Source organism: Pipistrellus kuhlii, unplaced genomic scaffold, assembly GCF_014108245.1.
Source record: "Pipistrellus kuhlii isolate mPipKuh1 unplaced genomic scaffold, mPipKuh1.p scaffold_m20_p_17, whole genome shotgun sequence".
Classification (NCBI taxonomy): Eukaryota; Metazoa; Chordata; class Mammalia; order Chiroptera; family Vespertilionidae; genus Pipistrellus; species Pipistrellus kuhlii.
The window spans coordinates 17,579,293-17,601,239 of record NW_023425482.1 but is presented as its reverse complement, the minus strand read 5'-3'; the positions used below and the strand labels follow the sequence as shown (position 1 = coordinate 17,601,239).

The 21,947-nt window shown below is 46.0% G+C and overlaps 1 protein-coding gene across 1 annotated transcript in view; it reads left to right on the top strand.

Annotated features, from left to right (window-relative positions):
* Positions 1-21,947, top strand: part of PMFBP1 (polyamine modulated factor 1 binding protein 1) — a 39,612-nt gene extending 17,665 nt beyond the window's left edge. Inside the window, 17 exon segments of the mRNA XM_036441232.2 lie at positions 2,170-2,391; positions 4,094-4,264; positions 5,489-5,599; positions 8,226-8,352; positions 8,453-8,610; positions 10,123-10,363; positions 12,924-13,113; positions 13,263-13,416; positions 14,338-14,505; positions 14,732-14,869; positions 16,308-16,472; positions 17,015-17,182; positions 17,466-17,633; positions 18,404-18,507; positions 19,052-19,126; positions 21,234-21,496; positions 21,499-21,947. Coding sequence (XP_036297125.1) covers positions 2,170-2,391; positions 4,094-4,264; positions 5,489-5,599; positions 8,226-8,352; positions 8,453-8,610; positions 10,123-10,363; positions 12,924-13,113; positions 13,263-13,416; positions 14,338-14,505; positions 14,732-14,869; positions 16,308-16,472; positions 17,015-17,182; positions 17,466-17,633; positions 18,404-18,507; positions 19,052-19,126; positions 21,234-21,496; positions 21,499-21,629 — 2,754 coding nt within the window. The 3' untranslated portion in view covers positions 21,630-21,947.

Below are 21,947 nucleotides of genomic sequence, written 5' to 3'. Positions count from 1 at the left end.
TGTGTGTGCTGTTGCTTAAAGACTATCTCCAGGGGTTTTATGAAGGGGCTTAAAGAACAGACTTTTTAAAAAAGGAAGTATTATGGCCAATGAGAATTTCTTAGAAAGAATTAGGTGGGAAAAGAACAAAGAAAGATTATCCTACAAAATATAATCTGGAATAAAGCTGGTGTGCATGAATTGTGATTTAGTAATGCTAGTGCAGGACTGTTGTTACTAGTAAAACTCAGTATAATTTAAACAATAGTTCAGCCTGGATAAAGTGACCCTGAATTGTGATTCTATTTGGCTGAGTATAACAGAAAATCCCCAAGTAATCGTGCTTAAATAAGATAGTTTATTTCTATGACATATAAAATAATGTCATAGGAATGTTATGGTAACTGCGTGTGTCATCCGGTACCTAGGGTCCTATCTTTCACCTCCATCATTAACGGCTCAAGGCTTCCATTTCAAGGTGGCTGCTGGAGCTCCAACATTCACATCCTTGATCCAAATAATCAGGATAGAATTTGGGGATGTGGAGAGGAAGGCACACTGCTCCCTTTTAAGGATACTTTAAAAGCCCTATACACGTTCACTTTTATATCAATGGCTAGAGTTAGTCACATGGTACCGCTAGGGAGCCTAGGAAATGCACTGTTTTAGTGAGGTGCACTGCTGTCCCAAATAAAGTCAAGGTTCTATCACAAATGAGGAGGGGAAGCATTGATGCGGCAGGCAGCAGTCACTGATAAAGATCCCAAATCAGGAAAGCACTGGAAAAATTACTTTAGGCATTGTGCTAAATTCCCTCAATACTTTAATACACAAAGACATCAAGCTTCTGTCTAAGATTGGGTTTCCCAATAGCAGCCCCTAGGACAAGGAGATGAGTGTAAGTAGTTAATTCAGGAGGTGAATCTAAGAGTATGGTGAGAGTGTAGGGAAGTAAGTCAGAGAAGAGCAGGAAGCCCATAAAGAAAAACTATTCAGATCACTGTTGTAGACAGCTGGGGTTCGGTCCCTGGAGAACTCCGGGAGATGGTGTAGAATACTCCCCCGTCATTGGTCGAGGACTGCACTGCGAGTACTAACTCCCCAATACTTGTTACCTGTCTTGTCTTGCTCCTCTGCCGGGGTGGCCCCTGGGGCATGAACAGCTCTTAAGCAAAGAGTTGAAGATGCTAGTGGTTGGAAGGAATGTAACATGCAAAGGAATGGTGAGTGTCAACAGACTATCAGCAGGCCACTGGCAGCTTCGGTTACAAACATTTGAATATGAAATATGTCCTTTCCTCTTTCTCCTTCCCTAATAAACAACTCAAACTAAATGATTCTTTTCTAAGAATCGGAAGTGGCAGGCAACACGTGTAATTAGCTTAGACCAATAGATTGTGTTCTATTCAAATTCCACACTGAATTATTTGAACCAAACTTAAGCCTTCCTTGATGACTTGTCTGCTCTTAACTCCTTCCATACATATGTGTCAGTCAAGTCATGCAATTTAGCACTCTCCACTATGTACATCTGTTTGCTCGTTTTAAATTATATCTCCCCAAAATTGTCAGAATTTATAAACTCTGAGTGAGGATCCTGTGTTGTATAGATACGTATCCCCTCAGCACCCAAGACATCGCTCATGAGCATTCAGTGAATGTGTCCATTGGTTGGCTAATTAATTGATTGGGAAGAAAAGAAATCTAAATAAGGATTGTACAAATCTCAGAGGAACTTGGGGTCATGTTGCCCCACTGTCTCCAGGGAACTTTGCTGACATGGACCTGTGTGCCCAAGGTGCTCTGCATCTTCTAAATTAGACCCCTAGAGAATGTGTAGGGAAGAGAGAAAACTGGCATTTCAAGCCCTTAAAAAAAAACTTTTTTAATGGAGCTATACAAATTGATTCCTATTAATAAACTAACAAGTCTTTATGGAATTCTTACTACACACCCAGCAGAATGGGAAATAAATATGGCCTTTGTCTTTAAGAAGCTTAGCACCTAAATAAGACAACTTTTTTTATTTCTAACCATTAATGTTCTGATATTATATTGTAGCTTTTAGATCTGTACTGGGGCCTGTGTTTCTTAAGATGCGTTAAACTCTGCATGGAGTCTCATAGCCATATTCCTTTCTCATTAGATGGCTTCTATGGGTTCAGTGTGGTTTCATTCCTACACCAACAGGTGATTCTGTATGAGGAGGAAATTGGAACGCATACTGTAACCACAGGGAAGAAGCTCCATTTGGCACAGGAGAAACTCGCCTTGGCCGGGGACAAGATTGTCTCCCTAGAAAGAAGCTTAAACCTCTACAGGGATAAATACCAGACTTCCCTAAGCAACATTGAGTTACTGGAATGTCAAGTGAAGATGTTGGAGGGGGAACTCAGCGGGATTGTCAGTCAGGTAGGACCTAACCTAGGCCTCTCAGACCAGGAGCTCCAGCGAGTGGACAAGCTTCCAGGTGGTCCCCTGTACCAGCCCCAGCCTCCGCTGCCGGAAAGCCAGACCTTCAACCAGATGTCATTCCTCCCCTTGAATTGCACAGCCCTCAGCTTTGAACGTCCAGCCTCCACATCCCCTTTAAGATTGTTCCTTAGGAATTTTGAGGCCCTTAATCAATATAAAAAGCCACCACTTCAAATAAGGCAGAAAGTAAATTACCAAATGTGTTCTCAAATCTGCCATGTTCTCATGGGGGTATGGTGAAGGGCTCTTTTAGGTCATAGGACTCATGCAAAGCATGACTTCAGGGTCAAACAGGAAGAGAAAGCCACGAACCGTGCAAACAAAGAGCCAAAATGCCTGAATTTGTATTTGTTTTTCATTTGCTTTTTTTTTTTTTTTATTACACAAGTAAGACAGGCATACTAATACTGATGAGGATGTTAATTGATACAATGTCTTTGAAGAGCAATTGTGTGATATCTATCAAAGTCTTAAATATATCCTATCAGTCCTACTTCTATGAATTTAATTTACACATATACCAGAAAATGTACTCAAAGATTTCTATGCAAAAATATTCAAGTTCATTTTAGGGGAAAACAAAACTTGGAAAACAACCTATAGTCTCATCAATAGGAGTCTAGATAAATACACTTAAAAGGAATTTAAAAGAACAAGATAAAGGCACGTGTGCTAACATGATAAATTTCTAAGATTTTTTGTTAAGTGAAAAAATATCTATTTTTATGTTTTAAAAAGACAACATATTATTTGCATTCTACAGGTTTGTTTGTATGTATGTAAATGTACAGATAACGTTTTAGAAGGCTATGCAAAAATGGTCATCTTTAGAGAATTCAATGAGTAAAGGATTAGTGGAAGTGATCAGAGAAATTTTAATATTCCAATGTTTTAGAAAGATAGGATACATATGCATTACTTGTGCAATTTGGGGGTTTTTTTGGTGGTTTTTTTTTTGGTTTTTTTTAATATATTTTATTGACTTTGTACAGAGAGGAAGGGAGAGAGATAGAGAGTCAGAAACATCGATGAGAGAGAGTCATCAATCAGCTGCCTCTTGCACACCCCCCACTGGGGATATGCCCACAACCAAGGTACATGCCCTTGACCGGAATCGAACCCGGGACCTTTCAGTCCCCAAGCCGACGCTCTATCCATTGAGCCAAACCGGTCCTGGCTACTTGTGCAATTTGAAATTAATTTTAAAAGTAGATGTGCAAGTAACAAAATGAAAAATGTCCTCAATAAATTGTCAAATAAAAACACAATTTACATTAGTGTATAGAAGACTTTTCATTTGTATAGACAAAAAAACTAGGGGGTTTTATACATATACATACATATATGCATAAAAATTTCTGAAAAGATACCCAAAAAAACTGGTAACAAGGACTGTATTGCAGGAGGGGAACTGAGTCATATTATACAATAGAAGGCCAAGGTGGAAGAACTGACTTTTCAGTATATTCTCTCCTGAACTGTTTGAACTTTATACCATATTTATACACTTGTTAATTTTTTCCTTTGTTAAGAAAGTTATGATTCACGTGAATGAACATAAACTTTTAGAATATAAGTCATGCTCACAGCATTGTTAAAAATTATAACCAAAAACACCCCTTGTTTTTAAATATCCCAGGAACCTGAGAACAAGGGCGATCATTCAAAGGTTCGTATATACACTTCTCCCTGCATGATTCAAGAACATCAGGAGACCCTGAAACGACTCTCTGAAGTCTGGCAAAAGGTCTCTGAACAGGATGATCTAATCCAGGAACTTCGAAATAAGCTAGCCTGCAGTAATGCTTTGGTAAGAGCCTTCTTCTAGAACACTTTCTGAGACCCAAAACAAAACCATGAAAAAAGAAAGGAGGGAGAGAAAGTTACCTAAAGTAATCTTTTCCACCAAGACTCCTCAGATGTCTTAAATAAACTTGCCTCTGCAAGTTTTTATTCAAATTCTCCGTAGTATGCATTCTCCCCATTCACACTAAGTCCAAGATTGTAAAGACTCATAAAATCTTTCACACAACTTAAGTGCTTATCAATAATGATTAAAGAGATATGCAGTGGGGGATTGGAATGGGGGGTTGAGGACAAATATATGATACCTTAATCAATAAAGAAATTTTAAAATAAATAAATAAATAAATATAAAGAGATATCCACATTAGAGAATACTGTGCAGCCAAGAAAATGGATTATGCAGATCTTAAGGGCTATATAGAGGGATGTTTGTGATAAATTGTGGAGAATAAGTTACAGAATCTTATGTATGGTTCCACTGTTGTTTATCAATGTCTCTGATCATGATATAGAAGTATTGTCAATTTCCAGTATATAGGGGAACAAATATTTTATGTTTTATATTTTATTTATACATATATATATACATATATATATATATATATATATATATCTTATTAATTTTTTACAGAGAGAAATGGAGAGGGGTAGAGAGTTAGAAACATCGATGAGAGAGAAACGTTGATCAGCTGCCTCCTGCACACTCCCCACTGGGGATGTGCCCGCAACCAAGGTACATGCCTTGACCGGATCGAACCTGGGACCTGTCAGTCCGCAGGCCAATGCTCTATCCACTGAGCCAAACTGTTTTCAGCATGTTTTTTTTTATTTTTAAAAAGTACATACACATTTACCCATTCCATTAAAAAAAATTTCCTTCTTTAATTCTTGAACTTTGAATCTCATCTTCGATAGATTAAGTGCATTTTCCCTAATTCACAGCCTCCAAAGAACTTTCATCTGCCTAACAAACTGGACCACATAGAGATTCAGGAGAGAGTCCAAAAGGTGTCCACTGACAAACTCAAGACAAATCACTATCTATGCCTTAGTGAACCTTGATGTAAAATTGAGAACATAACTCCTGCCCCAGATCCACCCCACAGGAAGTGTGTAATGAATTATATAATGTTACAAGAAACTTGGGCTATTAAAATGAACACCGTGCTAAAACAGTATAAGCACGATACATTGATTTTGCAGCCTAACCTACTTGGGCTCTTTGCAGGTTCTGGAGCGTGAGGAGGCGTTGATAAAATTACAAGCAGACTTTGCTTCTTATACAGCCACCCACCGACATCCTCCTAGCTCCTCGGAGGATTGTGAAGACATCAAAAAGGTGGGACAACTTTTGCTTATTTGTGCCAGGTGGGTCCTGTCAAATGGGGTGTGATTCTGAGTTTTCCTGCTTATTTTTAATTTTTATGTCACATTATATTGTATTTTGTATTTGTGAGACTTTGGTTGGCCCTGTCACATGGATGCTGCCATGCCCTAGCAAGTGTGTCTGCCAGCATTAGATTTTGGGACTGGTTTTTGTTAATTGTACCTGTCTCTTAATGTGCTTCCATCAGTCCACCTAAACTAGATAGAGTCCTGTTGGCTTGTCAGATTCATAAGGACCATGACAGCCTTCTAGCGTCTGGTTGGAGTTGAAAAGTAGCAAATTTAGGGAAGATTATTAATTCAAATTCACTCTCTTTTTGAAAACCTGATATTTTAGCAACTCAACAGCATCTCAAAAGTTGATTCTCATAATGAATAAGCATTTAAACCATGTAAACAAATAGCAAGAGTTGACCAAACATATAGTCAAAACTAAGTCAGGTCTCCTCCTAGGTGAGTCATGCCTGAACCTGTGGTACAAGACAAAGCCAGGCACTTGCAGCCATGCTGGGGCATGGCAGGGCAGCCTGCTGAGGCTGAAATAGGGGCAGCGAGGGGCAGCAGAGAGACTAGATGAGACATATATAAGTTCTTCAAGGGGTCCCCAGTCAGGGAGCAGGGACTCCTCTTTCCAGGACTTTGTGATTCCAGAAAGTTTGAGTGAATGAGGGATCAGTATTGAACTTTGGAGTTTCCTCCTTGGATATCTGTCAATATTTATTTTAAAGGTCAGTTCCTTGTTATTCACATCCCGACCTGCAGTAAGGATAGAACTCTTTTTTTTTCTTTTTTCTTTTTTTCTTTTTTTTTCTGAAAAGTGTCTTCATTTCTCCCTTACTCTTCATTTTTTTATAGCGGTAAAAAAGATGGATTAAATTTTGCATCTTAGCCACTTTGAAGTGTACAGTTCATCCACATTAAGTATGTTCACATTGGTGTGCAACAAATCTCTAGAACTTTTTCATCTTGCAAAACTGAAATTCTATATCCTAGGGGTGTCGAACTCAATCAGAGAAGGGGCCAAAATCTAAAATCCAGCCTAAATCGCGGGCAGAATGGTTTACTGAACAGTCATAAACTGTCATTGTGATGGAAACGCAGCGGAGTGCAGTGATGACAGCGCGGTGCGGGCCACATTGCAAGGCCTGGCGGGACGGATTTGGCCCACGGGCCTTGTGTTTGACATATGTGCTATATCCATTAGACACTAATTCCTCTTTTAACATTCCTTTTTTTTTTTTTTTTTTTTTTAATAATACAGACTTTCCCAAGAAACAGGATATACCTTCCCCCACCATTTTATATATCTTATCCAAAGCCTTCGTGTTGCCTGGATATTCTTCTGGGAAGCGAACCATCCACATCTCAGTTAATGCCAGCAGCCCTCTCCCCCTCCACCGGCCTGACATAGACTGGACCTTGGAGTCCCTGCAGTGCCCACCTGAGTCATATGGTGACTGGCCTGTATTTCTCCAGCTGTCCCCTGCCTTCCTACTGCAGGCCTCCCACACTGTCAACTCTGAAGTCACATGATTATCTCTTCCCAACTCCCTTGATGCCCAGACATTCTCATTGTTCCTCCTCTGCCAAGTGTATATGCGCCTGCCTTCTCTTGGTTACAGCCCATCTTCCTCTCCTTCAGGATAAAAGCCAATGTCCCTGCCAAGGGACTACAGTCCCACATGATGTGACTGCCCCCTAACTCCCTCACCTTATCTCCTGCCACTTTCCCCATCACTCACTCCACTGTAACCACATGGCCTCTTCCATGTTCCTTCTCCGGGGTCTTGTCACTGGCTACAAAGCTCTTCCCTCAGATACCGACAACATCCTCACACTCTTACCTCCAGCAAGGCACTGCACAGTGAGGCCAACCAACCCATACTACTTAATATTGCAACCCCACATACCTGTCTCTGCCCCCTTACCTCCATTCCCCTTCATTGTTCTATTTCTTCCTCCATAGCACTTACCCATTTCTGTTTTCTATAAGTCACTACTTTTTATGCTCATCCCCCCAGATTGTCAGCTTCATGGGGGTAAGGATTTGTGTCTGTGTTGCAGTACCTGGGACAGTGCCTGGCACTTGGTACATGCTCCATCAATGACACTGATTGTTATAGGGAGGAAAAATTGGCTTCCTTCGTACACATGCAATGTGAGTGTGAGAAGTCTGCCATATCCTTTTTTTTATTATATTTTTAAATGGATATGTAATTAACAGACCATAAAATTCACCATTGAAAGTGTTCAATCCATGTCCTATAGTATATTCACAGAGTAGGGCAATGTCGCCACATGTACAATGTGTTCAATTGTCTCTTCGGGCCCAGAGACGATTCTGAAGACTTCTTCAGTACTTCTCATAGCACATAATAAGTTCTAGCACATTTTCATCAATCCAGAAAGAAACTAGTATCCATGAAGAGTCACTGCCCATCACCCACTTCACCCCCAACCCCTAGCAACCACTACTCTGCTTCCTACCCTCCAGATTTGCCTGTTCTGGACATTTGGGATTTTAGAAAGTGTTCTTCCCCCATATTCTCACCCTGCCCTGCTCTTTTCCATCTTTCCAGATACTGAAGCACTTGCAGGAGCAGAAAGACAGCCAGTGCCTGCACGTGGAAGAGTACCAGAACCTCGTGAAGGACCTGCGCATGGAGCTCGAGACCGTGTCAGAACAAAAGAAAAACATCATGAAGGGTACAGCGTGGGCTGGTGGGCTGTGGCCAAAGGGCGGGGACCCAGAAGGAAGGCAGAACCCGCCTCTAAGCAAGAAGCCCTCTGTCTGGCCCCGCTGTAGAAATGATGAAGTTGGAGCTGGACCTGCACGGGCTGCGAGAGGAGGCATCTGCCCACATGGAGAGGAAAGACAAGGAGGTCATCATCCTGCAGCTTCGGCTGCAGGAGCTGCAGGCGCAGTTCACTGAGACCCAAAAGCTCAGCTTGCAGAAAGACACGGTGAGGCGAGGAGCTGTCTAGTCGAACTAGCAATAGGGCGGGTGTGAAGCCAGGCCTTGGCCAGACAGAGCACGTTAAGCAATTCTGCACCCCCTGTGAATGCTTGGGGGCATCAACACATGTACAATGTGTCCAGTTGTCTCTTTGGGCCCAGAGACGATTCTGAGGACTTCTTTAGTACTTCTTATAGCACATAATAAATAAATAAAATAGCATTACCTTAATAGAGATGTTGCCTCTAGTACGAAATAGATTTGTCCCCAGCCCTGCAGAGAGTTAGGAACACACTTGGCATTGTTCCTTTATGCTTTTGTTCATGCTTGATAGTGAGAAGTAATAATATAAAATAAGGAGTAGCCTAATTAAAACTATAAAGTGGATTTCAATTTGTAAAATGACAAATATCTTAGCATATGCAAATCAGGCAGTTTGAAAATATTAAGGGAGCTCCGCCCTAAAGGATCTGTAGTTGCCGACATAAATCAAGGCCCTGGAGAAGCCTGGGAATGAAACCAAGGACAAAAGCTTCTTAGTCAATACTACCCAGCTCTAAACTTGATCAGAGCGAGTAGAAATAATCCATCTGGTTGACTGACTGGTCATCCACACCTCCGATTTCTAGGCACAGAGGTGATCCGTCAGTCAAAATAGAAGCATGTGGAGAGATGACAGCAAGAAGCAAGGCATCTGGTGGGGTGGGGTGGGCGGAGGCTTTGAGTCATTCCTATATTTATCCAACAAATATTTTGAGCTCCTAAGATGTGCCAAGCACTGTTCTAGGAACTAAAAATATTATATAATTGTATACCTGAAACCTATAAAATTTTATTAATCAATGTCACCCCAATAAATTTAACTTTTAACAATAACTTTTAAAAAAGAATAATAATAAAACATCCTTACTGTCATGGAGCTTACATTCTAGTGTAGAAAGACAGACGATAAACAAATAACGGAATTATTATAGTATGTCAGATACTGATAAATTCCTAAAATAGCTTGGGGCTGTGTCAGGGAAGGCCTCTCTGACAAGGTGACATTTGGGAAGAGAGTTGAAGTGAGGGAGCCACCCAGGCAAAGGTCTTGAGAGAATAGCAAGTGCAAAAGCTCTCAAGTGGTAGTCCCTCTGGCGGGCTCTAGGAGACCACCTCTTGCAGTTAGGGTTGGGGTGGCAAGAGGTGAGGTCAACCTAGTAGCCAAGGACCAGGTCATGAGCATAGCATCATCCTGAGAGGCCTCTTTCTAAGTGAGATGGAGCCAGTGTATAGTTTTGATCAGAGGTATACAAGAGCTGACTTGCATTTTTAGAGCCACCACACCCCCACGACCCCACGCCCCCACACCCCCGCCCTGGTTGCTGCAGCGAGGGGTGGCAGGGAGCTAAGGTAGGAGGCTATTGCAATATCCAGGCATGAGAAGATGGTGGCTGTAAGACTGCTCCAGACAGTCTCTGGTTGACTTTGCCCTGCCACTGTCAGGCCTTCATTAGCATTAACGTGTTGCTTTCCTCAGCTCCTCCAAGAGAAAGACGAAATGCTGCATGAGCTAGAGAAGGAACTGACACAGGTTCAGACAACCCTCCTGAAAAAAGAGATGGAGTTTGAGAAGCAGCAGCTGATGACGACCGAACTGGAAATGGCCCTCCAGGAGGTGAAGCAGCACACATGCGAGGCCGAGTGCGGGGCCCTGCAAGCCGAGGTGGAGAAGCTGAAGGACTTCCTTGAAAATACCCAGCAGCAGCAGAGGATGGCTGGTGAGGCCCCAGCAAGCGCTGCCTACCACACTCCCAACACATGGGGCTGGAGCTCCTTTCTCTCTCTCAATGGCTGTCCCCCTCTGCTTCCTTACTTTCTCACTTCAAGTCTTTGATCTCATCTCACATCTCAGCAGTTACTTCATTCACCTCCAGCCTCACCTTCTCTCTGGAACCTTCACCACACAGCAGGTGTTCAGTTTGGGAACGTGAACTGCCTGCTGTTTGCTCAGCAGCTCAGATGAAGACCCTCTCCTTTCTCTGCCAGGGAGGGCAGGGCTGTACTTTGTTTCTTTGCACCACATTTCTCTCCATCTTCTCCAGAACCTTTGTCCCACAATTCATCTCTTCCTTCCCTGTTTTTGTTTTCAGTCTTCACCTGAGGACATTTTTCCACTGATTTTTGAAAGAGAGGCATAGAGGAGGGAGGGAGGGAGGGAGGGACAGAGAAAGAAGGGGAGAGAAACATCAGTGTGAGAGAGACACATCGACTGGCTGCCTCCATCACGCATCCTGACTAGGGCCAGAAATCAAACCCGCAATGGAGGTATGTGCCCGTGACAGGGAATTGAACCCATGACCCTTTGGTCTAAAAGCCAATGCTCCAACCACTGAGCCAAACCGACCAGGGCTTCTTTCCTAGTTTTTTTACTTTTTCTCCCCCCACCCCACCCCCTTTTTTTTTTTTGGCGGGGGGAGGGGTTGGAGGTGGGAGTGGCCTCCAAAAATTATCTTCCGTGCAGCTTACACTATGGATTGTGTCCTTGTTCCACTGCTTTCTCAGAGGTCACCAGTAGCTCTTGCCTCAGACATAGGGTTTCCTATGGGGTGATGAAAATGTTCTAGAATTGGATATTGATGATGGTTGCTCACCTTTGTGAGGATGCCAGAAACCACTGGACTAGACACTTTGAAAGGGTAAATTTTGTGTTATGTGACATAGAAATTGGGAAAAAGTAAAAGGTCCAAAGCCGGGCTTCCTCACCCTCCTTTGACTCTGTCTGTGCTGTTGGCCAGCATACCTCAACAAGTGTTTCTCAGCTTTGGAGACACAACAGGTCTCACAAATCTCATAATTGTTCCCCCACCCTCCAACCCCCACCCCTGGCCCCTGTTCAGAATCATTCATCCCTAAGACTCTGCCCTCTGCCCTCTTCCTCTCCTCATTTCCCTCTGCATTTGTTCTTTAGTGAGCGCCTCTCCTCTTTGGAGCTGCATTGCCCTGCAGATGACTCCAAACCTAGGCACAGGCCCTGATCTCTCACACCTGTGGCCAGTCATATTTTTTTTAATATATTTTATTGATTTTTTACAGAGAGGAAGAGAGAGGGATAGAGAGCTAGAAACATCTATGAGAGAGAAACATCGACCAGCTGCCTCCTGCACACACACACACACACACCCCCACTTGTGATGTGCCCACAACCAATGTACATACCCTCGACTGGAATCCAACCTGGCACCATTCAGTCCGCAGACCGATGCTCTATCCACTGAGCCAAACCGATTTCAGCCAGTCTTATTTTTTATTTTTAGAGACTAGCTCTCCCTGGGCAACTCACCTTCCCCTCTAACTCAACTTTCCTCAAACTGAACCTATTCTCTCCCCTTAAATTTTTTTTCTCCCTTCTTACAAGGTGTAAAATTATTTCCATAGTGACACCATCTTTCCTCCAGTGTCCTAGGCTGAGAAATGGAGAGGAGACTGATGTGTAAAGTAGAAATGTTAGTAGAAACTGTTGGATATGGGGACATATTTGGCATCGAGACACTCCAGTAAGCAGCTTCGTGCCCAGTGAAGGCAAGGTCGTGGGCTGAAGGATATTGCAGGAAATAGATCTCCATTCTAATCCATCACAATGTTCCTAAAGCATTCTTTCCTTCATGTCCGGTTCCTGCCCAGGAACCCAAAAATCAAGTCTAAACTTTCTCTCAGAGTCCTCCAAATCCCCCTGCTGTTCATGCACTTCCTCAGCTCTGTCTCCCAGAACTCCTACCCAGTTTCCTTCCCAATCACACCAGTCTCTGCCCATCCTCTTCCCTCAGGCCTTCCCCTTCCTTTCACCAAGCATTTACGCTAACATTCCTCTCACCTGGGATTTCCTTCTTCTACGGTGGAACCCTGCCTCTGTTCCTCTGGAAGTCCTCCTCCAACGGTCCTCACATTGACGTGCTTCCTGGCTTAACACCATGGCAAGTGTAACATTACAGCGCGCTCTTATCAAGAGGGGCAGCTATGGTTCCTCACTAGACTCTAAGCTCTTAGAGGGTCAGGGCGTGTGCCCAAGGGCAGGATGAGTTGCATAAGATGCACTGAGCCATCCCTATCAATTTGTTTCATTTTGGTGAAGGAGACCACAGCTGAAGGGTAGTTGAAGACAGATGATGTAACAGCGCTCCTTAAGAGCAATAAAGAAGTGGAGAGAGATGAGGACAGATGGGAAATTGAAGTAGGTCATGAAGGAATGGACTGTTTCACCGGTCTGATTTGAGAGTGTGATCTTCACACATCCTTCCCTCTCACGAGGACATGCCCCTGGCTTTTCTCCTGTCCTTGCAGCTCAGCAAGCAGCCCAGTACAAAGAGGAGGCCGCTCTGGCAAAGACGAACCTGGAGGATTGCCAGAGGAAACTGCAGAACTGCGTTCTCATGGAGAAGCAGAAGGCCGACACCATCCAGGAGCTGCAGCGAGAGATCCAGAAGCTGCAGAAGAATTCCCAGGCAGCTGGGGAGGAACTGGCACCCAGCAGGTACCACAGGTTTACCTCCAGAGACAGGCTCTGTCCCTAGTGAGCCAGCCAGGACCCAGCGGGCCACTGCCCGGGAGTGGGATAGCCAGCTCACAGTCCACCCACACAGACCACAGCCCGTCCTCCTACTTCCTGCCACTTTGCTTTAGGAAACGGATAGAGGAGCTGACATTCGAACTCTCTGAGGCCGTGAGGAAGTTTGAAATTTCAGAGAAGGAAAAGAGGCAGTTTCAGAAGACAGTGACTGAGCAGGAAATGAAACTAAATGAACATATAGATCGTATCAAAACCCTACAGCACCAGGTATGAAGAACAAGTAGGCTGCCAGCTCAGGCATTTGCTCTGTTTCACGTTAAATAGATGGGTCTTTATTTGGGAAGATGCCACCACCAATCCATGACAAACGAATTGTCTGGAATTTGTGTTAGAATGCTAAGCCAGCTAGTCAGCTCCAGTTCCCAGGACCAATAATAAGTATTTTCAAGTGCTAAGCTTAAAAATGGTCAAAGGACAGCCCTCGCTGGTGTTACTCAGGGGTTAGAGCACCAACCTGCACACCAAAGAGTCTCAGGTTCAATTTCTGGTCAAGGGCATCTACCTGGGTTGCAGGTTCGTTCCTGGCCCTGGTTAATTGTATACAGGAGGCAACCAATTGATGTGTCTCTCATAAATCTCTGTCTCTCTCAACTAACTCCCTCTCTCTCTCTCTCTCTCTCTCTCTCTCTCTCTCTCTCTCCCTCCTCCCTCCCTCCCTTCCTTTTTTCCCTCCCTCCCTTCCACTCTATCTAAAAGCAATGGGAAAATATCCTCGGGTGAGGATAAATAGTCAAAGGACAATGTGTTGTTGTTTTTCTAGGATTCAAAAGCTATCCTTGTCAGTTAAGTTAAAACCTTTGATCTCTGAATTATTCTTTTTGTGCTTTTCTTGGATTTCTTTAAAACTTCATTCGCAGAGGTTTTATGTGGAAAGAGTTGGTAATCGGGAGAGAAGGTTGATACAGTGGGAGCTGGTTCTATAAATAAAATAAGTTGTTATATCTACTTTTAAAAAAATGTAAAATGTTGCTGAACATCAGAGGAAACTTTTACAGGCTAAATAACCAAGAAGTTATCCTCATATTTATTTCAGCCATTCCCTGTGTACAATTGTCTGAGTTTGTTTATGTGCTTTTCCAAAAATATGCAGTCTAAAACTGTCCTTCAGTTCAGTTTTCATTTTCTCAGCACAGAGAGCTAACCAGCGCCAAAACCACTCTAGAAGAGGAGCTGAAGGAAGTGACAAGGTTACTAGAGGAGAAACGGGAACAATTGAAAAAAAGTAAAGAACGGGAAACGGTGGTGGAGGTCGAGATTGAGACACTCCGACAGGAATTAAAAAAAAAAGAAAAGATGGTAAGAAGGAGAATCTTGGAAGACTAGAAACAAAACGGAGGCTGTGGGTACTCAGACCTCAGGGGGGAGGGGGGAAGGGGGGGAAAGGCAGGTGAAGGGGAGAGAGAAGGCCTGAGATACCACAGAGTGCAGAATGGAGCTGTAGGGAAGGAAAGGAGGAGTGGGGTTCCAAAGGAGTCTGAGGGTAACACCTCTCTTCTGGGCTTGTTCTTGGATTGGGGAACAGTCAAAGGAGGCTTTACGGAAGTTGGAGGAGGAAAATGAGAATAACAAAGCACAGGGTCATAGATTTTCTACACAACTGGAGTCGGCTCTCAGCAAACAGAACGCCTTCCAGAAAACCATCCAAGAACTGACCAATGAGGTGAGTAGACAGAAACCCCAAGGGAGTAAGAAACTCTGACCCAGTGTCCGTCGGCCTGAAATGGGCTCCTAGCTCTCCTCCACCAGAGAAATGCGACTACCTGCTGGGCCCAGAGCATCCTGTGGTGAACTGTAATTTCTCCAGCAACTCCCCTGGTTTACTGTGCAGACCCAGGCGACCCCGTGGCTTTCCAAAGTCTCCCAAAAATGTACTCTTATTTGCAGAAGACAAATTATTCCACCTTTAGGATTAACTTCACCACCCCCTCCCAGATATATAAATAGAGGGGCAAAAATACAATCTAACGCTTCTCCCATTCACTAGTTCCTAAGGTCAGAGATTCTCAGAATTCCACTTGAAAAAACAGTAAACTTCGAGCCCTGAGCAGTTACTGAAGAAAACACAAAAGAGTGTTTCTGTGTGTGTGTGTGTGTGTGTGTGTGTGTGTGTGTGTGTGTGGCCACGTGGAGAATGCAATGTGCGGGAATACCAAAACACAGGAGTCAGGCACATGAATTTCTGAGGTCTCCCTCCTGCTTTCAGACTTATATGTCAATCCTGTACTTAAAAGTACAGAATAAAATGGCTAATAACTTAGCATCTTCATGATCATAGCTCACAGCTACGTAGTATATATAACCTTACAAAGCACTTTTTACATCCCATTTGATCATCAAGAAAGTTGAAAGAATCCCGATTTGCAGAAGAAGACACTGAGACTCAGAGAGATGAAGTAAATGACAGAGCCAGGGTCTCAACATATACCCTCTAACTCCTGTCTCAATCCCTTCTAACTAGCATGAATACTCAAGACTTATGTGTAAGACACAGACTCTCGTTTTTAAATATATGTCTGCCAGAACTATGTATTCAGTGCATCTCTAATGTCAAACATTGCCCCATGCAATATTTCACTCAGTCAAAAAAGATTAATATTTACTGAGCACCTATTATGTGCCACGCCCTGAGCTGTCAGTGATGGGATACAGCGATGAAGAAAGCAGGCGCAGCCCTATTTTCCTGGGGCAGTAAGTCTAATGAATTACGTCAGGAACAAAGTGAGGCATAATGCACACAACAGATACTATATCGTGTCTCCCATCCTAGAACTAGATCTTTATCAAAGGCTGCAAAGTCTGGGAAAGGGATTTTCATGTGCTTGACACATCATGGCCCAGAACCTCCAGGAGTTCTTGTACTGGAGGGGCGGGGGGGCGGGGGGGGGGGGGAACATGCTAACTAGAAGAGGAAGAGTGGGGAGAGGAGTGCAGACGAGCCTGGAATGGCAGCTCTTCCTTTTACAACAAGGCGGTGGAGATGGGGGCATTCTCCCACACTGCTCTACGGGTTGGTGTGGAGAGAGAAGAGCCCAGCATGGACACACAGAGAATGCCTCCGTCGCCGTGAACCCTGACAGTGATATCCCCCCTCCCTAAAGGTAGCCTCTCAGAAGGAGACCATAGCGAGTCTGCAGGCCCAGCTGGAGAAGGGGAAGCAGAAAGAGCAGCAGTTTAAGCAAACCATGGTCAGTAAAGAAGTCTACGAGGAACTATCCCGGAAGTCAGCTGCCTGCCAAGACGACCTGACGCAAGCTCTGGAGAAGGTGGGCCACACCCTGGATCTCTTAGGACAAAGAAATGTCCCAGCAGCGGGAGAGGCATAGAAGCCGGTGTCCTGCACCACTCACTGTCCCGAGGCCCGTGCCAACCCCGGCACGGCACGAGCTGGGATGTCTGTCCAGAGAAGGCACACTTCTTCTGAGTAAGGGTTTTGGGGAGGGCTGGGAGGAGCAGGAGGGAGGCCACATCTGACAGATCTCTCTGCCCACGGGCGACCCAGGGCAAGGCCTTCCCAAAACCTGGGCTATCAGGTAAATCCATGCCCCATCCCTGTGCTGACCATGTCTGACCGATCCTTTCACCGGACTAAAAGGAGAGGTAACAGAGGAGGGAAGGTAGGGATGCAGAAAACCAACTACTGTCACTTCCCTCCTTCTGTGGGACGATAGGAAAGTGATTGGGAGTCGGCCGCCCTTGGTAGAGGTGCCGGGGGAGGGGGGTGTTGGAACCCTTCTCCATTCAGAGCTCAGCAGAGAGGCCCACAGGGCTCTGAGGGTCACCTCATCCCCTTTGTCTTTACCTAAAGCTCAACCACTCGATCTCAGAGACCAAGAGCCTGCACCGAAGCTTGATGCAGGCCCAAGATAGGAAAGTTCAGCTGGAAGAGGAGATCATGGCTTATGAGGAGAGGATGAAAAAGCTCAACATGGAATTAAAAAAACTTCAAGGCTTCCATCAGGAGAGTGAGATAGAGGTGAGGAGCAGCCTGGGGCTCAGGCTTCCACTTCCAGGTCCCCAAGGTCACCTCTTGCACCCACAGCTTTTTAGCACTGAGCCATAATGGGTTCCCTCCCCTTGTTTGGTCCTGTGAGTTTTAAGGCCCAGAGGCAACGATCGGAGCAGCAGCGCCCTCTGCTGGCCACTGGCAATAAAACGCCCCCTAACAAAGCTGAGAAAGTGCCCTCCGGCCTGGTCATGGGTCTCTGGGACCAGGGTGGCTAACTGGGGTCTCCTCCTCACTTTGCGCCCCTGAGCAGGTACACGCCTTCGACAAGAAGCTGGAGGAGATGAGCAACCAAGTGCTGCAGTGGCAGAAGCAGCACCAGTGTGACCTCAAGATGCTGGCCGCTAAGGAAGAGCAGCTCCGGTCCTTCCAGGAAGAAATGACCACCCTGAAGGAGAACCTCCTTGCCGACGAGAAGGATGTAGGTGCTCCTCGACTTCCGGTCACTTCTTCCCACTTCCTCCCAGCACTGCCTACAGCCACCTGGCTACCTACCGTACAGCCCTTGGTGGGGGGTGGAGGTGCCTGGGAGCAAGGAAAGACACCTGCTCTATTCAGCACAAAGCAGGGTCTGGATGCTATAGCGTTTGTGTCGCCCTAACCATCTTCCTGTGGCTTTGCTGACAGAGATATTGAGCAAAACAAAAGCCCCATTCTAGGAGAGGAAGAATGCCGCCTCCTTCCGTCAGTTGCCACTGGGCAGTTTCCCGCCAGAACCCATTCTGATGCTTTTATTTTCCCTGCAGTGAAGTCAGCTAAGATCTTACGATGTGCCCCATGCAGTGAAATTCATGGCAGGAAGCTGCAGGATACCTTGGGGTGGCCACAAGGCCTTGGCTGCAATTGAGGGGGGAGGGGGCATTTCTTCCTCAAGGTATTTTTTCTTTCCATTTAAAAAATTAGCTTAACTGATTTTTTTTTTTAGAATAATAATGCCTTTGGCCTGAAAATTAAGGGTACAAGCCCACTTTGTCTCTACTGTACTGGTAAACGGTAGCTGCTCAGAGATGGCATCTTCCTGTGGATGCAGCCTGCATGCTGGAGGTGGCATCCTGCTGTGGCAGTTCCAACTCTGGCCAGCAGAGGCAGTGTTTCTTCTCCCAGGAAGAGAGAAGAGGCCTGACTTGGGAGCAGGGAGGTGAGGGGCCCATGCTTCCACCCCTTACCATCTCATTTTCTCCTCCTACAAAGCCCTGCTGCCTGCCCCAGCGGTCTGTGCTCAAAGATCCCTGCAGGATGCACCGAGAAAATGATCAGATCATGACCAACATGGAGCAATGGGCAAAAGAGCAGAAGTAAGTAAGAAAAAAATAAGGCCAGGTCCCAAGGGCTGGGCTAAACTGAGGACCTATAGATGTGCCACAACATAGTCTCTCCTCTCTCTCTCTCTCTCTCTCTCTCTCTCTCTCTCTCTCTCTCTCTCTCTCTCTCTCTCTCTCTCTCCTCACACACACACACGCACACGCACACGCACACTGTCCTTCTGGGAAGCTGACCCCATCTCAGCCCACACCCACGTCTTGGGGGTAAGCTAGAAGAGCCTGCTGATGTAGAAGAGGAGCAGCTCTGATGAGTGCTTCACTGAGGGTCAGATTTCCTCTCCCCAGCCCAGGGTCCGGCTTCACTGTCTAGATCCCCTGAACTTGCCCGGGATCACAGGGAACCTGCACAGGAGTTGAGTATGGAGAATCCTCTTCATTGCCAGGGGCCAGGAAGGCTTCCGCTCTGGGGACTGGGGCCCCGCAGAAGCCTTGCTGAGAACACCCAGTGTCCCGTGTAGCCGGCCCACGCTCTGCTCACAGGGGCCTGGGAACTCTCTTCTCATGGATTTTATTGCAGGGTCGCCAACGAGCAACTAGGAAACAAGCTCCGCGAACAGGTCAAATACATTGCCAAGCTGACGGGTGAAAAGGAGTGAGTAATCCCACACCACCTGGGCTGCTGCTTGGGCCCTAAGTAGAAGGATCGGCCCGGAGCCAGGGCTGGCTTTCTCACTGGCTACGAGGGTCAGACCCCAGGAAAGGCCTGGGACTTTGGAAAGAGCCCCAGTCCTATCCACATCTGTGAGACCTTGGGCACATCACTCTACCTCTTGAGGCCATAGTTCCCTCAACAATAATAAAAGGGAGTTAATAGTCTCTACACATCTTTCCACTGTCACTTTCTGTGATTCTCTGAGGTCAGAAACGTGGAGAAGGAAAGAGCACAGAAAGCAGACTGTGTTAGTTAGGGGGAGGAGGGGGGGGAGGCCGAGCTGCTGTAACAAAGATCTCCAAGTGGAGGAACATAGAACATAGAAGGAGCAGCTCTAGGAGGTGAGAAGTCCAGGTTGGTGGGGTTCCTCTGTCCCACAGGGTCATTTGGGGACCTAGTTCCTTCTACCTATTGCTCTACCCTCCTCTGGGCCTTGCTTTATTTTTATGGTCAAAGCTGGATCAGCGGAGAGTGGCAAGAGAGGAGTGTTGGAAGTTCGGGAATGGGGTAAAGATATGAATGTCTAAAACTGAGATTTCAAAGGAGGAGTAGTAATAGGTAAAGCAAGCTCCAGGCAGGGCTTCCCAGTCTCCTGCTAGAGAACACTCAGAATGTGATCGCACTGGTTTGGCATCTGGAAGGGTCTGGGATGGGGTTGCTCTGACCAGTCAGCAGCTGCCCCAGACCCTGCACTAAGGGTAGAGGTATCCCAGCACACCTAGAACCAACCCGTTTGTAGAAGGCTCAGTTCCAGGCTGCGACCTAGAGAGGGGTGCCTGAGTGGAAAGAGAGGACGTTGGAATAAGGAGGTAGGAACGGGGAGGCTATGGCTTGGATAGAAAGTATGAAATGTTGAAAGCATTGGGGGTGCTGACAGGAGTGGGCCAGAGAGGGTGGCAGAGAGCCAGAGGCATGGTGACCCCACCTGCAGGCCCAGTGGCATGTGGGATGTGGCGACCTCGTGAGGAGCTCCAAGGGTTTACTGGCCAGGTTTACTGACAGCAAGAGGGCAAAGCACAAGCCCAGCGGGGAAGTTGAGGATGAATTTTTTATTTGATTTTCTTTAGAATAAAAAAAAAACAAACATGGAATTTTCTCACTAGGATAAAAATATTTTCTGAAACGGTTTAACGAAAAGAAAATTGTCCGAATCTGAGGGGAACAGAGAACAGTCAGGCTTTTTCTTATATTGTGCCAAGTTCTGGTCCTTTCTTCGTAAGGAACCCATTCTTGAATCGCTTTGAAGGAAAACCATCTTCGAATAATAATAATAATAATAGCTCCACTGATATGTATTACGTACACATGTGAGGCACTAAGGGCTTTACCTGTGTTAGCTTAGGCGGATGAGGAAAGGGACTCACCAGCTAAGTAACTTGCCCATGGCCTCACAACTAGTAAGTGGCAGAGCCAGCATTCCAGCCTGGGAAGTCTGGTCCCTGACTCCTTGTCACCCTCCCCTCCACCTTGATGTGGAGAAATACAACAGTCGATATGAATAATTGCCATGGATCAAGCCGTGGGAAACATGTAGAGTTATCTTCCCCGTCATTTTCTCATTGTAAAACGGGGATACGTGACTCCCCCGAGCTCTCAAACAGAGCCGGATCCCCGTGCTCCCCACCTTCCAGCAAAGGGAGGTGAAAGAACGTGGACTCGGGCATCAGAACAGAGTGAGTGAGAGTGTTTCCGAGGCATGGCCATGCAAGACGGCGGACACGTGGTCAGAGTTGCTCCTAACAGCCCTCTGGCTCTTCCAGTCAGATCTCTCTCACTTGTCACACTCCGTTATCCCCATCTAACAGATGAGGAGACAGAGCCAAAGCTGAGATGACTCATTGGGTCTGGAGTCCACCCCAACCCCAGGCCTGGCCTCTTCCAGGGACACACAAAGGCTCCATTCCCACGGAGCTCGTGAGAGGGCTCGCTCTGGAAGGAACCAGGCGTCCATGTCTCTCCATTCTGGGTGCCTTCCTCGGTCCTTTCCTGGCGGGGAACCGAGGAGCCGACACAGACCAGCACCCACCTGTCCTCCTTCCTTCCCCAGCCACCTCCACAATGTGATGGTCCATCTGCAGCAGGAAAACAAGAAGCTGAAGACCGAGATCGAGGAGAAGAAGCTGAGATCCGAGCACCAGAGGTTATGCGCGAAAGCGCTGAACCCGTGCAAAACAGAGCCCACACACAGGAAAATGTATGGCGCCTTGGACTGGAGGGGGGCGACCCAGAGAATGGATGTCACCAAGTTTGTCGGGACTCCGCTCTGCTCAGGTATGTCCCCCATTCGTCTTTTGTTGCTTACTGTGATGCTGTCTTAGTCCCATGGCTCAAAATGATAGCAGCCTGGCATTATTTTTCAAGAGATCACTGGGTTGCGAACTCGAAAGGGAAAAGAAAACAAGTCAGGACCTGTCTATGGACGAGGCTTGTTCTTCTCACCTAAGTGTCTTTGCTGGTACCCAGCGCTCATGTCTCAGATCTGTCCCTTACCCTGACCAGTTGCAATTGTGGGGACAAAGAGCAGCAGAACAGGCATCTTCTGCCTGCAGTGTGTTCTGGAAGCCACACGAGAGCGCCCTGTGCCCTGCACAGCCATCTTTTCTGCCACACAGACTCCCTGTCCCCCTGGGGAAAACCACACTGCAACACAGAGGCCTTCCTTGCCCGAGGCCAGTCCTGAGGAATCCCCTCATTAATTTCTCCTCAAGTCAAGACTGTCACTTCCTCCGGATTCCCGCCCGTTCTTCATATTGCTCGAACC